The sequence below is a fragment of the Chiloscyllium plagiosum genome, chromosome 22 (genome assembly GCF_004010195.1).
Source record: "Chiloscyllium plagiosum isolate BGI_BamShark_2017 chromosome 22, ASM401019v2, whole genome shotgun sequence".
In the NCBI taxonomy this organism is placed as follows: domain Eukaryota; kingdom Metazoa; phylum Chordata; class Chondrichthyes; order Orectolobiformes; family Hemiscylliidae; genus Chiloscyllium; species Chiloscyllium plagiosum.
In genome coordinates, this window is record NC_057731.1 from 11,841,995 (window position 1) to 11,857,960 (window position 15,966).

Sequence of the window (15,966 nt, forward strand, 5' to 3'; positions counted from 1 at the left end):
CAGGGATATAGACAGTGTAAGTGAGTGGGCGAAAACTTGCCAGAAGGAATATAATGTGGGAACACATGGGGCTATGCATTTTGGCAGGAAGAATAGTGGAGCTGAATATTGTTTAAATAGAGAGAGACTGCAGAAACCTATAGCACAGAGGGATTTGGGATTCCCCATGTATGTCACAAAAAGCTAGTATACAAGTTCATTGGCTAAGAAGTCTTCCCAAAACTTTACAAGGCACCACAGCTGGAATACTGTGATCAGTTTTGGTCCCTTTACCTAAGGAAAAATATATTGGTTATGGAAGCGGTCCAGAGAGGTTTAGTAGTTTGATCCCAAGTATGGATAGGCTGCCTTATGAGGAGAGGTTGAGTAAGTTAGGCATGTACTCAATGGAATTTAGAAGAATGAGAATGAATCTCTTTGAAAAATACAAGATTCTGTGGGGGCTTAACAGGGTGAATGCAGACTGTTTGTTTCCACTTGTTAGAGAGTCTAAGACCAGAGGGCATAATCTCAGAATAAGTGGTCACACTTTTAAGAAAGAGGAAAAGAAATATTTCTTCTCTGAAGTTTGTCAATCTTTGTCATTCTTTAGTGCAGAGAATGTAGAAGCTGAGTCATTAAGTATATTTAAGCCTGAAATAGACAGATTTTTAAAGTAAGGGTACCAAGGGTGACAGGGAAAAAAACAAGAAAGTGGAGGGGAGGATGATCAGATCAGCCATTATCTCATTGAATGGCAGAGTGGAGTCAATGGGCTGAATTGTGTGTTGCTGCTCCTACCTCTTATTGGTTGTTCATAGGTTTGTGCACTCATACTGATGCCTTACTTTGCCTCTACCCAGTCTGTCTATAAGTTGGAGCCTTCCCAAATGTATCTGCTTCATATTGATCAGTCAAAAGCCAGAGACTTCCATGAGTCGGCAAGTGTGCTTGATCTTTCAGTGATGTTTGGAAGACATCTGTAAAGTATTTCCCTGCCCTTCTGGAGTCTCCTGCTGTGACCAAGCTCCAAGTGGAACAGTTGTTTGGTATTGGGCCAATAATGACGTCTGCTCAGTGGAGCTGGTTTTGAATGATTAGTAACTCAATGCATGACACATTAGTTTGGAAGGGGACAAAAAGGGAGGTTCAGCAGATCAGGGGAACACATGAGAAAATCTCTGGGGTTTCCTCCAAACCCTTCTCTCCTGTCCCCAGGTCCCAACCAAGCCTACGCAGAGATTCCAGTGGCCTTCCTTAGTTGTGTGACTACCTGACTTTCTGATTAGAAACTGACTGGAAGTTATAGCATAAGTCACAGTATGATACATTTGCCATAATACGTTTAACCAAAATAAAGAGATTTTTCTCAGTCATTATTTCTAACTTTTTAAAGATGATTTTTTTTTGTATCTACAAACTCATTATTATTAGTGAAATATAAAGTCGTGGTTAGCTTGAAATCAGTGATAAAGTTTAAACAAATGGTTTTCAAGAACAAAGCATATACTCAATTGTGAAAGAAAGTACAAACTGTAACTTTCATCCATGAAAACCTAATCTTTCAGAAATAAAATAAGCTGGGATGTGTGTTGAACTAAAAGCAATAATTCATTATCGGGCAAAGCACACTTTTGAAAAGTTGGCAGTTAAAAAATTCAAAATAAAGAATTCCAAATATTGGGTAAAGCATAATGGCATAGATACATAAATTGCAATGACAGAAAAATTAAGGATTAGTCACAACTGCAAACAACTAGCTCTAATTTAGTCAGATAGGAATTTAAAAAGTGTCAAAATGTACAGAGAAATCTTTTTTTTTATAAATGATTTTGTTACATGCTAATTTGGTTGCCACATCTGCCAAATAACATGCTTCAAATATAACTAATTAGTTTTTGGGTGTTCAATGATTGATATTTTATAGCTTCCCAGCCCTTTCTTCTTTGAGCCAATCTTCTTATATGGATCACATATTTCACCAAGTTGCCAATGTACTGTTGCCAGCTGTCAAGACAATAACAAATCTTTTTTAAACCAAAGGCATTTCCCTTCACGAAATAGTGAAGATGTCTTCATGGAATTATTATTTAAGAAGAGACATTACTTACAAAAATTAAATAAAGAATTGTATACGTTGAAGATTTGAAAGAAAATAAAATACTGGAGAAACTCAGCAGGTCTGGCAACATCTGTGGAGAGAAAGCAGATTAAACATATCTAGTCCAGTGACCTTTCTTCAGAACTGATAGTAGCTAGAGAAAGGCGGTATTTACGCTGATGACAGGTGTTGGAGTGGGAGAAGGCATGGCTAAGGAAGTGAGCTCATGGGTAGAGAAGGAGCCCTGAGAGAGAGAAAGAAAGTTAGGCAGTTGGAGGGATGGTTGATATAAAACTGCTCATGGGGACAATGAGTGGGTGAAATGGTTTGGCTGTGCTAAAAACAGCCCATGTCATTGATAGGACCTGGGTGTGGAGTGGGTAAAATACATGGAAGGTGGTGTTCAGTTTCTAAAATTACTGAACTTGATATTGAGTCCTGAAGGCTGCAGGGTCTGCAAGTAGAAAATGAGGTGCTGTTCTTCCAGCTTGCAATGAGCCTCACTGGAGCACTGCAGCAAGACTTGGACAGAATTGTTGGCCAGGGAACACGGTGGGCTGTTGAAGTGGCAGGCAACAGGAAACTTGGGATTGGTAGCATTTGACTTCCTCGCCCCAAATGACTAGTGCAGTGACTTTTTTCTTTGGCAACATCTCTGACTGCAGTCATTGCCACTGTTAAGTTGCTGGTGGGTCTTTTGAATGAATTTACAACTGAGAGTCTGAATAGATACTTCAGAGAGCTTTAAGGATCAACCATGTAATTTTGGATTGGCACAATATGTAAGCTTGATTGGACAGGGCATCAGTGAACCAACTGAGTTTTAAATAAGAAAAATAATTTCTCCCTTCCTGATCCTCTTAGTCAGGGAGGTGAACAATGACCCAAACCCTGGCTGAGGAAGTGATTTTGAGACTTTTATTTTTTAATAGGTGCAGGTTTGCAAAGGGTTTAGAGACAGAATTCCAGACAGTAAAGTTTAACTCTGCTGCCGGCTTTTCCAATGACAATGTGGTAAATACAAGCTGGAATCATAGCAATCACTTTCATGAGTTCTAGCAGTAAAATCAATTTGCTAGCTGTGATTGAATGTATGACAACTGACTTCCATCGCAGAAGCTGCTGTCTCTAACAGTCCCACACAGCCAGATGAACATTGAAAATGGCTAACATAGGCACATGATTTTTAAAAAAATATCTCTATAATTATTCTCCCAGGCTGCTTGTACCATAAGGAATAGGAACAGGAGTAGGCCTTTCAGACCCTCAAGCCTGCTCCACCATCCAATAGGATCATCGTTGATTCCTCACGTCCTCATTACAGCCCTTTTCATATAACCCTCCATTCCCAACTGATCACAAATCTATCTCTCTCAGCCTTAAGTATACACAAAGACACAACCACCGCAGCACTCTGCGGCAAGGATTATAAAGGCAGTCAAAACTCAGAGAAGAAATTGGCACCCCTTTAATCTGAGAGTATACCATCTGGCCCTAGACTCTTCCCTGAGGGGGAACCCAGTCAAGCTCCTTAGGAATCCTATATGCTTCACTGAGATCATCTAAATTCCAGTGAGTAGAGTCCCAACTTGTTTAGGGAGAAAGTGAGGTCTGCAGATGCTGGAGATCAAAGTTGAAACTTTATTGCTGGAACAGCACAGCAGGTCAGGCAGCATCCAGGGAACAGGAGATTCGACGTTTCGGGCACAGGCCCTTCTTCAGGAACCATTCCTGAAGAAGGGCCTGTGCCCGAAACGTCGAATCTCCTGTTCCCTGGATGCTGCCTGACCTGCTGTGCTGTTCCAGCAATAAAGTTTCAACTCCCAACTTGTTTAACCTTAACTGAAAAGACAGCCCCTCCAGATGGGGATATCCTGGTGCACCTTCTCTGAACTACCTCCAATGAACTGATATCTTTCCTTAAATAAGAGGACCACACTGCTCATAGTGTTCCAGGGGCAGGCTCGCCCGCACCTTGCAAAAGACAAGGCTGAAAGCTAGAAATAAAGATCCACATTTGTTTTCTCCTCAGGTCCAGTACTACAGATCCTAGAGTGCAGCCAATTCACTCTTTGTGATATCAAGGACTGGCTACAGGCACTATATACTAAAAAGGCTATGGGCTCCTGATCATTATTCCAGCAATGTTACTGAAGGCTTGTGCTTTGCAACTTGCTGCTCCCTAGCTAAGCTATTCAGTCCTGCTTCAATACAAGCACTTTCCTGGCAATTTGAAATTATCCAAGTGTTCCTTTTCCAAACAGGCTGCCCCATCAAACTTAAACAATGTTTCCTTACTCAGGATAACCTGCAGACCAATGCTCAGTTTGTTCCTAGTATGACCATTCATTCAGATATTGATCTATTTACAGCCTTGGTCCAAACATGGGCACAAGAGCTGAACTCCAGAGACGAAGTGAGAGTGGATAACTTGAAATCAAGGTGCATCTTAACCAGGCATCACAAAGTCCTTGCCAAATTGAAGTTAGTGGGAATGAGGGAAACTCTCTCTCAGCTGGTTGCAGTCTCAGACTGGGAGTTCTGCAGAGAGTAACACAACTCCTGATTCCCAAAAGTCTGCCTACAAGGTACAAATGAGGGGTGAAATGAAATACTCTCCACTTGCCTGGATAAGCGTAACTCCAACAAATCTTGTGAACTTCCAACACCATCCAAGACTAAGTAGCCTGCCTACTAGGCATCAGCTTAAACATTCAGTGTCTTCACCCCAGCACATAATGATGGCGGGCTGTACTGTGTACAACATACACTCCAAAACTTCGCAACACTCTTTTGACAGCACCTTCCAAAACCCCTTCTGCAACCTGCAGTGTCAGTAACTGCATGTTCCTTTTCAAATCATACACCATCCTGACTTAAACCCATATCATTGTTTCTTAGTTATCATTGGATCAAATTTGTAAAACACCTCCCTACGGGGCTGAAACGTTTGGCTAAGTCCAAGTTGCATCGGGTTTTTTGGAAGGTTGGTCACCATGCGGCCTATTGGGTTTTCTTTCTCTATCTTATAAATTAAAGATGAAAATTGGGTGGTATGCTGCAAATCATTGGTCCCCTCATGAAGAGAACATCCTGACTCTGACCACTCCAAGTAGTGCCTGAACTGGTATTGGATGCTACTCTTGACTTAGTGTGTCAGGAACCCCTGAGCAAAGGCTATCTGCCTGGATATGACTGACAACCATGTCAGGCTTCTGGCTTTGTGTTTGTACTCAATGGCCCTCCAGGACACAGCCCTGCGAGCCTGGAATCTCCAGCAGAGGGGGCAAAGTGAGGCAGGTAGGCTCGGAGTGAGTGAAAGTTCCGACCGTGAGTGAAGAGTCTGGAGATAAAGCCTGGTAAAGTCCCTAAGCTGGGGGTGGGGGTGGTCCCTGAGCACACAGTGTCCTTGCCCCAGCATGGCAATGAGAGTTGTGGGTACACCATTGAAGTGCACAAGCTTTCTGTAAGTGGATCAGAGATGTGTCTTGAGGGTTCTTACAAGCTGGCACAGATCAGATGCTAATCTTCATAGAAGTGGGATGCAGTGGCTGGTGCCCATGTTGGTGCCCAGTTTCCACCATGTTGGTTGTTTGGAGCAAGCAGTAAGCTGAGTCTACCAGTTACCTGCGCTGGTTTCCTTCTCAAGTTGCCCCAGCATCGAGCTTGTTTGGTGATTTCGGTCAGATGAGAGACTGGATATTGAAGAGGTGGGCTGTCGTAACAAGGTGTTTAACAAGTTTTAATGACTGTTAATTGACATCCCACCCCCCCCTCTAATGAAAACCTTGCCAAATTACTTGAGAAAAGAGTAAAATATGCAACAAGGTGATCTTGATATCAAGTTGCTTCTCACTGCACTTGTCACTGGGTTCTCCTATACATTCGTCATCACTCAGACATTATAAGATTCCATCTGAACCCCATGGTCTGCAATAGATCAAGACATTAGCTTGCTGATATCCTCCCAAGAGCAATCAGAGATGGTCAGAAAAAACTGGTCAGCAATGGTCACATCTATGAATTAATGGAAAAAAAATTATTGATTCTTTGAAATTCCCAAGATAATGTGATTGATCAGTGTAATGGCAAGAATAAAAAAAAATGTCACCATAGTCCTGCTCTTTCATTAGAGAGAGACAACTGGTGGTAATTTAACCTGAGGATCAGCACAACCCAAGTGAGGGGATGAGTTCAGAAGGAGAATCCTTCATGGTAACCTCACCCAGTGTGGGAATGAACCCATCTGTTGGTATTGCATTACATTGCAAATCAGCTTCTAGCCAACTGAGCTAACTGACCAGTATGTCGGTCAAATGGGCCAACAGATCATTTATGATGTGTGAAATTGGGAGAAGTTGCAAAAGATACAATTTGAACATTGTCACATGTTAACATAACAAGATGGAAGGAAGACTGCTTCATACCGTCCAATGTGCCAACATGTCAAGTGGGCCACAACTGACATTTTAAGAGTCAAATAATAATTGAATTTGTTTTAAATGATTTAAAATCTCACTCTTGTATTAGACTAATTTGTTTTCAAAATCTGTGAACTAGCTTAAGTCAAGTTTTAACCCTTTTGTTGCACAGCAAAATTATATGACTGTAATGATATGAACATTTATGTGGAAAAGAATGATCAGGAGAAGGAATTGAATGTGTTAGATTGCACAAAATTGTGTTTGCACTGTCATTTGTAATGTTAGACCAGCTTTGATGTGATTCAAACAGTCTTCAAAGTAACAAAAAGTCATAAAAGTTATGTGGATTTACGAAAAAAACTTGAATAAATATTTAAAATCCAGTCAAGATCCAAGAAAAATGTCAGAAAATTGTTTACGTTTTTAAATGAGGCCCCCACATTGTTGTCTGGAGATTTGCCTGCTCACTGGATAAAATGACAGTTTGCTACAAGACTACAGGAACAGATGGGATACGTTATCAGCTAATGCTTTCTGCCAGTTCAGGTGGGAGTTCTCTCCCATACGTCACATCACAATGGACTCCACGGTTTCCCAACTGCATGACTCCCACCAGATTTAACATCTGGCCTCCTGTGGCTGAAAGTGAACTGTACCATTGCATTAGAACAGAAGATATTCATTCCCAATTATTCAAGATTAAATGATGCATAATTTATTATGCCTGACTCTTGGTCAGCCTCAGGATGCAAGTATAAGAACATGTTACACAATCTGGTTGGTATCTCCGGGAGTACAGAAGAATGGGGATGATCTGACCAAAATGTTTAAAAATTTTGATAGTTTCAGTCAATCCACCCTAGCTCCCCTGGCAAGAGTATCACAAACAGCATTGGGGGTGAGGGGAGGTGAGTTTAGTCTTAAAATTAGACCAAGGGCACTTTGGCGGAAAATTAGGAGGTGCTTATTCACACGGAATAGTATTAATTCAGGAATTCCATCCCCAGCAGCCTGTAAATTGTGGAGTTTAGGTGACTGGGTAAGTCTATGGAGCAGAATGGAGTGACGATGGGTAAATCGGGCTAAGAGACAGATCAGCCGTCAAGTAATTGCAGGCTTGAGGGATAATGACATTTCTGTATCACTAAAATAGTGATAGTTGGAGCTGTTGTTTTGCGGTAAAAGATTCTACCTGAAGGGTAACTGAGCATGTTGTCCGTAGGTGGAGTTATCAATCTGACTATTCCAATCGTCCTGCCGGTAAGCACAGAAGACAAGGAGCGTTTGGCGTGCTGCTCAGCCTTTTCCCTCGTCTACTCAGGACGGAGAGTGGCCATACTTCAAAACCCAGAATTTTATCCACACAGAAAAGAGGAACGCTGTGCACGACAATGGGGAACAACCTGCGAGAAACATCCCTACATTAAGGTATGTGATGCTGCCGGTTGTGTGGGTCATTGGTTGTTAAGTCGCTACCTGATTTGGGGAACAAGCTAGCAACACTTAACTTCACCCTGACACTGAACTTCTAACCTCACCTTGATCCAACCTCCACAGCGAACCCCCGCTTGTACAGAGCTCTGACCTGTAAACATCATGCTAACCTATAACATCATTCTGCCCCCAAACTTAAACAGCAGAAATTTGCATTCTTACAGCAGCTTTAACATTACAAAATATCCCAAGGCACTTCGGAGGAACAATGTCACAATTTGGCACCAACTCACATCAGGAGATTGCAACACATGACGAAGCTCACTCACGAAGGTTTTAAGGAAAAATACAGAGACTTGTAGTTGACTGCATGGCTGCCAACAGTGGAGCAACCAAACTTGGAGGCTGGAACTGAATGAATATGTAGATTTTAGTCACAGAAATAGGGAGGAGTGAGACCGGGTTTTGGAAGGTCACCTCTAGATCATGTACAACGCACGGGAGAGGGCCCTGCCCAGAGACTAATTTTGAACATCACACTGACCTGAACCCATAACCTCACACTGGCCCTAAACTCATAGCCTCACACTGGCCCTAAACCCATAACCTCACACTGGCCCTAAACTCATAGCCTCACACTGACCCTAAACCCATAACCTCACACTGACTCTAAACATCACACTGTGACCCCTAAACCCCTGAACTTTCACTAACCCCTAACCCTCACGCTAACACCTAACTGTATCTCTACTGGGTATAGAATGTGTTAAAACGTAAAGATTTAGTGACTTTGAATAAGCTAATGATATAGAAAGTGTTTGGTTCCTTTCCAGACTTGTATAGGCTCCTTCCGCTATATGCATGGCCATTTCTATCTGATGGTCTTTCATTTCGATATTATAGAAGTGTTTTGAGGGAGGTGATGACCTAATGATATTATCACAGGACTGTTAATCCAGAGATCCATATAACATTCTGGGCATCCAGGTTTGAAACCCTTCATGATCGATGATGGAATTTGAATTCAATAAATATCTGGAATTAAGAGTCTAATGATGACCATAAATCCATTGTCGATTGTTGGAAAAATTCATCTGGTTCACTAATGTACTTCAGGGAAGGAAACTGCCATCCTTACCTGGTCTGGCCTACATGTGACTCCAGCAATGTGGTAGACTCTGAACTACCCTCTGGACAATTAGGAATGGGCATTAAGTACCAGCATAGCTAGCGATGCCTTCATCCTGTGAATGAGTAAAGAGAAAAAACAATCTGGAGTGCAGGACTGTTTGTTACTGAGAGTTCAGCTTCAATGGGAAAGGGCAAGTGTCTGAATTCCAGGCTCCAGCCCTCCTGGACCTGACCCTAATGTCTGCCTGAATGTAAGCTCTTTCACCTAGACAATGCTGGAAGTCACCCAGGAGAAAAACAGGGAAGTTAAAAATAATGTGGTCTCACCCCTCCCTATCTCTGTGACTAAGATCTACACACTTCTTCAGTTCCAGCCACTTGAGCGCCTCCAATTGTAGTTACTCCATTATTGTGGGATCGTTAGTTTTAATAATATTGGAAATGGATGAGGTGAGAAAGCGACTGGGACTGGGGAAGGTGATTCGTTGGTCTCTGGTGAGAACCAAGAAAGGTCGCCCAGTTGTGGAACCTCCAGAGATCAAGCCAGAGTTGGCAGCCAGCCTCCAGTGACACTCCCCTGCAGTGAGTGCCAGTGTGTGTTGAGGGATCCAATTCAGGGGCAGGTGCTGACCCTCTCTGTGACGCCAATCGCAAGGACACACCTGAGCCTAGGAGAACTAGGCAACACAAGTAAGCAGCTTTAATGAGCCATGCCACTAACCCTAAACCTGGCCAAACATTCCAGTGGGTTCTAAATTACACTGTCTTGGCCAACGGTCTTGTTTTTTGCGGTAACAAAAGTTCGTCAGGCAGAAGACCGTTTCTAAAGTGTTGTGTTTTACAGATAAGTGCCGGGTAATCCCTGTCTGGAGTTAGTGGCAAGTTATTTGAAATAAAGCTCATTTCTAAACGTTACTTCAATAATACCTATTTCAGATGGTGATGGAAAGTGGAGACTGGCTAGTTGGAGGTGACCTTCAGGTCCTGGAGAGGATTCGATGGAATGATGGCCTGGATCAGTATCGTCTAACCCCTCAGGAACTCAAGCAGAAGTTTAAGGACATGAATGCTGGTATAATTTCTGTACTGCTATTAGATTTCCATTCCTTAGCTCAGTGTTAATGAAGGAACCGAGTGAATTCACTCCATTATTGTCTGTGCCAAGCCAGCCTGGCTCCTTCAGCCATCTCCAGTCCCTTCTGTGATAAATCACTCTAACCTAACCAGCACTTCCATGTTCTGCCTTTGGTCCTTATTCCATGTAGGGCTAACAAAGATAAGCTAGTTTATCCATTTTTGAATAGTGGATCTTAGATCTCCTACAAAAATGGGGTTTTGAGTCCAGGCTACACTCTTTCAATCTCCTTAATATTTCTACTAACCATGTAACAAGTACAGAATTTTAATGGATTCCAGCAATGAAATCTTACTGTAAACTCTGTCTGCAGATTATTATTGTGCAGACTGGGGAGAAGTTTTAAAATGATTTTGATAGTGATGAGGGTTCCCTGAGTGTTGGAAAGAGGGGAAATTTCTTTATGCGGAGAAATGTAGGAGTATGAGATGCTTTTTACCGGTGTTGGATCGTTGCACCACTGAAGACAAAAGTGGCTAAGTCTTTGAAATGGGGATGATACAAGATATGGGAGGGGGCAAGGCAATGGGATCAGTTTCAAATTGCACTGGCAAGGAGCCTGTAGCGAGGACCAAATAGTTTCCTGTGTTATAGGCCGGTGTGCTTCTACTGGAATTTCCAATACCAGACCAGGAGAAAATTTCCTCCAATTAAACAATGATGAGACTGCAGCCACTGGTTTGGATCCCATTTCGATCTTCATTCACTTTGCTCAGCGACATTCTGAGATTAAGGCAGTTAACTGGCTTAAACCCAATGCATTCTCATATCACAAGACAGCCACTTCCAACATCATGTCATCACTGACTTGCCCTATGTTTCTACTCATCTGTTGCTGAAACTCTTGTGAATCCATTGTCTCTGTTAGCTCCAGATTTGATTATTCTAATTTTCTTCTGCCTGGTCTCCCAAATCCCATTCTCTGTAAACTTGTGGTCATCCCAAACTCTGCTTCTTAACTCTCACCAAGTCCTGTTTCCGCATTGTCTCTGTGCTCACAGGCTTACATTGGCTCCTAGTCAACCAATGCCTTGATTTCACTATTCTCATCTTGATTGTCACCTCACAGCTCACAATCTCAGTATTCTCCTCCAGCCTCACAACTCTCTGAGAGATCTGCACTTTTCTAATTTTAACCTCCTGTCCACTCCCAATTTTAATCATTCCACTATGGGGGGGCTGCATCTTCAGTTAGATATCCCGAAGCTTGGGAATTCTCTCCCTGCACCTCCCTACCTCACTAACTGGCATTCTTCCTTTTAAAATATCCATGAAACCTGGATTTGCCAGAATGTAGCCAGGAATGGAAGCTTTGAATTATAAGGCTGGGTAGGCTGGGATTTTGTTGCACTGGACTGTAGAAGGTTGAGGGTGATCTCATAGAGGTTTATAAAGTCATGAGGGACATTGATAAGGTGAATGGCAGGTGTCTTTTCCCTAGAGTGAGGATTTCAAGACTAGGGAGCATATTTAAGGTGAGAGGAGAAAGATTTATACAAGAAATGAGGGGGCAGTGTTTTTACCCAGAGAGTGGTTCTATGTGTGGAATGAATTTCCAGAGGATATGGTGGATGTGGGTCCAGTTACAATGTTTAAAAGACATTTGAGTAAGTATATGAATAAGAAATGTTTGGAGAGATACTAACCAAGAACAGACAGGTGGGAATGGTTTAGTTTGGGATTATGGTTGACATGGGCGAGTTGGTCCAAAGGATCTATTTCCGTGCTGTGTGTCTCTGTGACTATGACTCTACCATTTTGATCTTGGATCACCTGGTTTAAAAATTCCTTATTTGACTCTTATTACACATATTCATGTTTAGTCATAGAAGGCTCCTTTGAAACATTTTACTCAGTAAAAGGTGTTATAAATATAAGTTGCTACTTGTTGCTTCTCGCTTTAGTTAACATAAGCTTTAGTTAACAGTTGCATCAAAATGTCAGAGTAGACATTTGGAACCATTTTGAAAGTAGTAAGATCACATTTTTTTTGGATAAACTTATGAGGTTGCTTTTTCACAATGATTTAACTGTTTTGCCTGTATTTCTGTACAAAAACATGGCATTACTGATTTCACATTGATGTGTAAATGTAGTCTGCTTCAGAGGATTGCTTCTGTCATTAGGTTTGGAGAATCCACAAAGTGCAGCTGGTAGTGGGAGCAATAAATAGACTATACTTTTGGTCTATGAGATTGAAATCTACCTCAACTTTTCAGCTCAACTGGAAGTTTATTTGATTAAATTGCATGCAAGCTGGTACTTTAAAGGCACGATATCAATGCATGTTATAGAGTTATTGCACTTCAAATGGGAAGAAAATAACTTACCAACTGAAGAAGGATGAATTTAAAAAATCATGATCTATTAGTCATGCCAAATAATTGCAATAAAATAGCCAGTAATTCGTTCCTTGGTAATGGAAGTGTGATCCATTCTTGTCTTTGTTGCAGATGCCATTTTTGCATTCCAGCTCCGTAACCCTGTTCACAATGGCCATGCTCTACTGATGCAGGACACTAAACGTCGGCTTCTGGAGCGAGGCTACAAGCGGCCTGTGCTGCTGCTGCACCCGCTTGGCGGCTGGACCAAAGATGACGATGTGCCACTGGACTGGCGCATGAAGCAACATGCGGCAGTTCTGGAAGAGGGGGTGTTGGACCCACAGTCAACCATTGTAGCCATCTTCCCATCACCCATGATGTATGCCGGACCAACCGAGGTAAGTCAAAGTTCAAAGACAGGATGTAAGCAGGCAAGTTATGACCACTCAGCTGCAAGGAGCTTTGGACATTAACTCATTTAGCATAGTTTGAATTTCCTTGTTGCTTTCCTCTGAAAAATGGAAGCAATTCCATTTCTGCTAATTCATTTGCTAAAGCTTTTCTGTGACCCACCCCTCAACTCTCCACCAAGTGGTTTGACCACTTTGAAAGTTTCTAACCAGCTCCTTATGATGTGAAGCCAAAATGGTATCATTTCTGCTCACAATGCACTTGGGTGAGTTGGAATGTGATTTATAAAGATACAGGTATTATGAGGATCAACTGAAATCGATGAAAGTGAGCACTATTGCAGTGTGAAGAGTTATGACAAGCACTGGAAATAATGAGGTGAATTTTGTGTTTTTATTTGTCTTTTGTGTTGTGCTTATTGGACAGTTGGTCACCATGAGTCCTCGCAAGGTATTTCACTGTATCTTACCAAATTGGCCTCATTCATTTCCTTTCCCATCCCTATGCCATTTCTCACATCTAATTTCCATCCCATCTTATCACAAACATTGCTGGAACAATTCACAACTCAGCAGATATCTCAGAATGTACCAGTATGTCCTGCATCCACACTATCTTTAAAAGCCCAGGTGAGCACTGTTAATCTGGAGCCACAATGCATGGTTCCTGACATTTGCCACTGACATGGTAGACAGGGGGGTAATCAGCACCCTGCTTTTCGGGTGAGCGGTGTGGAAGTGAGAGTGGGACTTCCTCTTCCCCTCAAGACCAGCAGTGAAGGCAACAACACCGTGCCATGTTGGCCTGTTGCAAGGTTACTGCTATTTTGCTGTGCTGTTTCCCACAGACACAAATCCAGGAAGCTTGTCATAGCTGTTTGCAAGCTCTAGTCAAATGAAAGGGGGCAGTCTTCATCTTTGGTTCCCAGCAGTAAGTCAAGGGTACCCTCTGATACCAGTCCAGACCTAACTCTGGGTAGTCACAGTCAGGATGCTGGTTGAGGACAAGATGTTGGGCAGCCCACTGCCCGTCTTGAGTCTTGCTGCTCTATTGTGCTCTGTGGAATGGGAATGAGTATTACAGCTATTACTGTTAATGCAGATGGGTCATGTCCTGAGCAAGTAGGCAGCACCAAGGAAATGCAGAGTTGATGTTGTTAGTTGGGTGACAAAGAGTGAGGGAAGATGTTGCAGGCAGTAGTGAGCATGGAAGGGCATGAGCCTTGGTACAAGGTGGTACAGTAGCAGAGGGAGAGTGAGTGTGAGCACTCAGAGAGAAGATGGTGGCACTTACCCTGTCTTGATCCTAATGCACACCAAATCCCTTGAGCCATCCATCAGTGCTTGCTGAGTCATATTAGCATGCCATCCCCTCAGCCCCTCTGTTCAATGCTCCTCCTATGAATTGCCATGGGATGTTTTATTATGTTAAAGGTTCTATATAAAGGCAGAAAGCTGAGGTGGTTCATCATGGAGCGTTTCTGCCCAAAGGTATGTAGCCTCTCTCATCTGTCCCCCATTAGCCCCACTTTAGCTGAGAGTACCCAGCATGCCCATATTTTCTGGCACAGGATTATTCTCAACATCCAGAGGAGCTCTCGAGGTAGATGCTTGACCCACTGAAGAGGAGCTGGTAAACTCTAACTTGGATCACAGTCACAGCGCAGGCTTGGCTCTGTAATCAATCACTCCCAACACAACGTGCCACTTACAACAACATTTACATGGCACCTTTACTATAGACCTCACAAGGTGCTTCACAGCACTGATGGTGGGAATAGTGACAAAAAGCTTGGTCAGAGGTTAGGTTTTAAGGAGGGTCCTAAATAAGGAGAAAGAAGTGAACAATGTTTCGGGAGTGCATTCCTGAACCCAGGACTTGGGGCAGAACCACCAACTGTGTGTGAAGAATGTACAATGGGCCAAAATTGCAAGAATGGAGAGTTCCCAGAGGGATGTAGAACTAAGTTTACTGAGAAATGGAGGTTGAGGCCTTGAAGTAATAAAGGTTAAGAATTTTTAAATGGAGTTTTTGGGAGTTGGTGTGGGTCAGTAAAAAATGAATGGAAGCAGTTTAAAATACAAGCAACAGAGCTTTGTACAAATACAAGTATCTGAAAGGTAGAAAATAGGATGCTGGTCCTAAGAATATTAGTAGAGTCATAGAGTCATACAGCATGGAAACAGAACCTTCGCTCTAACCAGTCCATGCCAACCATGTTCCCAAACTATACGAGTCCCACTTGCCTGTTCCTCGTCCATATCCCTCCAAAACTTTCCTATTCATGTACTTATCCAAATGTCTTTCAGGTGCTGTAACTGTATCTGCATCCACCACTTCCTCTGGCAGTTCATTCCATACACAAACTACTCCCTGAGTAAAGAAGTTGCTCCTTATGTCCTTTTCAAACGTTTCTCCTCTTAAAAATACGCTCCTGAGTTTTGATCTCCCATACCCTCGGAAAAGGACCATGGCTTGTCACATTATCTATGCCGCTCAGGACTTTATAAACCTCTATAAGCCTTGAGTTATCTTGTAGCAACTACTAATTTTTTTAAAAAAGTCAAGAAACTACAGTGTATGATTCTCCACCAAAATAAATTACTGGACAGAAAACTAGGAATTCACTTCAGGAAAATCCAGTTTGGAAACATGCGCACAGTCAGCATTTTAATCACTAGTATTTCGAGTCATATAGTCATAGAGATGTACAGCACGGAAACAGACCCTTCGGTCAAACCCTTCCATGCCGACCAGATATCCCAACCCAATCTAGTCCCACCCGCCAGCACCCGGCCCATATCCCTCCAATCCCTTCCTATTCATATACCCATCCAGATGCCTCCTAAATGTTGCAATTGTACCAGCCTCCACCACATCCTCTGGCAGCTCATCCTTGTAAATCTTTTCTGAACCCTTTCAAGTTTCACAACATCTTTCCGATAGGATGGAGACCAGAATTGCACACAATATTCCAACAGTCCAAACCAATGTCCTGTACAGAGGTAAAAACAATGACTGCAGATG

The 15,966-nt window shown here is 42.5% G+C and overlaps 1 protein-coding gene across 1 annotated transcript in view; it reads left to right on the forward strand.

The window, feature by feature from the left end:
- papss2b (3'-phosphoadenosine 5'-phosphosulfate synthase 2b) overlaps positions 1-15,966 on the forward strand; it is a 74,280-nt gene that overhangs the window by 46,269 nt on the left and 12,045 nt on the right. The window contains exons 8-10 of the mRNA XM_043712392.1: positions 7,727-7,932; positions 10,006-10,141; positions 12,658-12,926. Coding sequence (XP_043568327.1) covers positions 7,727-7,932; positions 10,006-10,141; positions 12,658-12,926 — 611 coding nt within the window. The remainder of the gene's footprint in view (positions 1-7,726; positions 7,933-10,005; positions 10,142-12,657; positions 12,927-15,966) is intronic.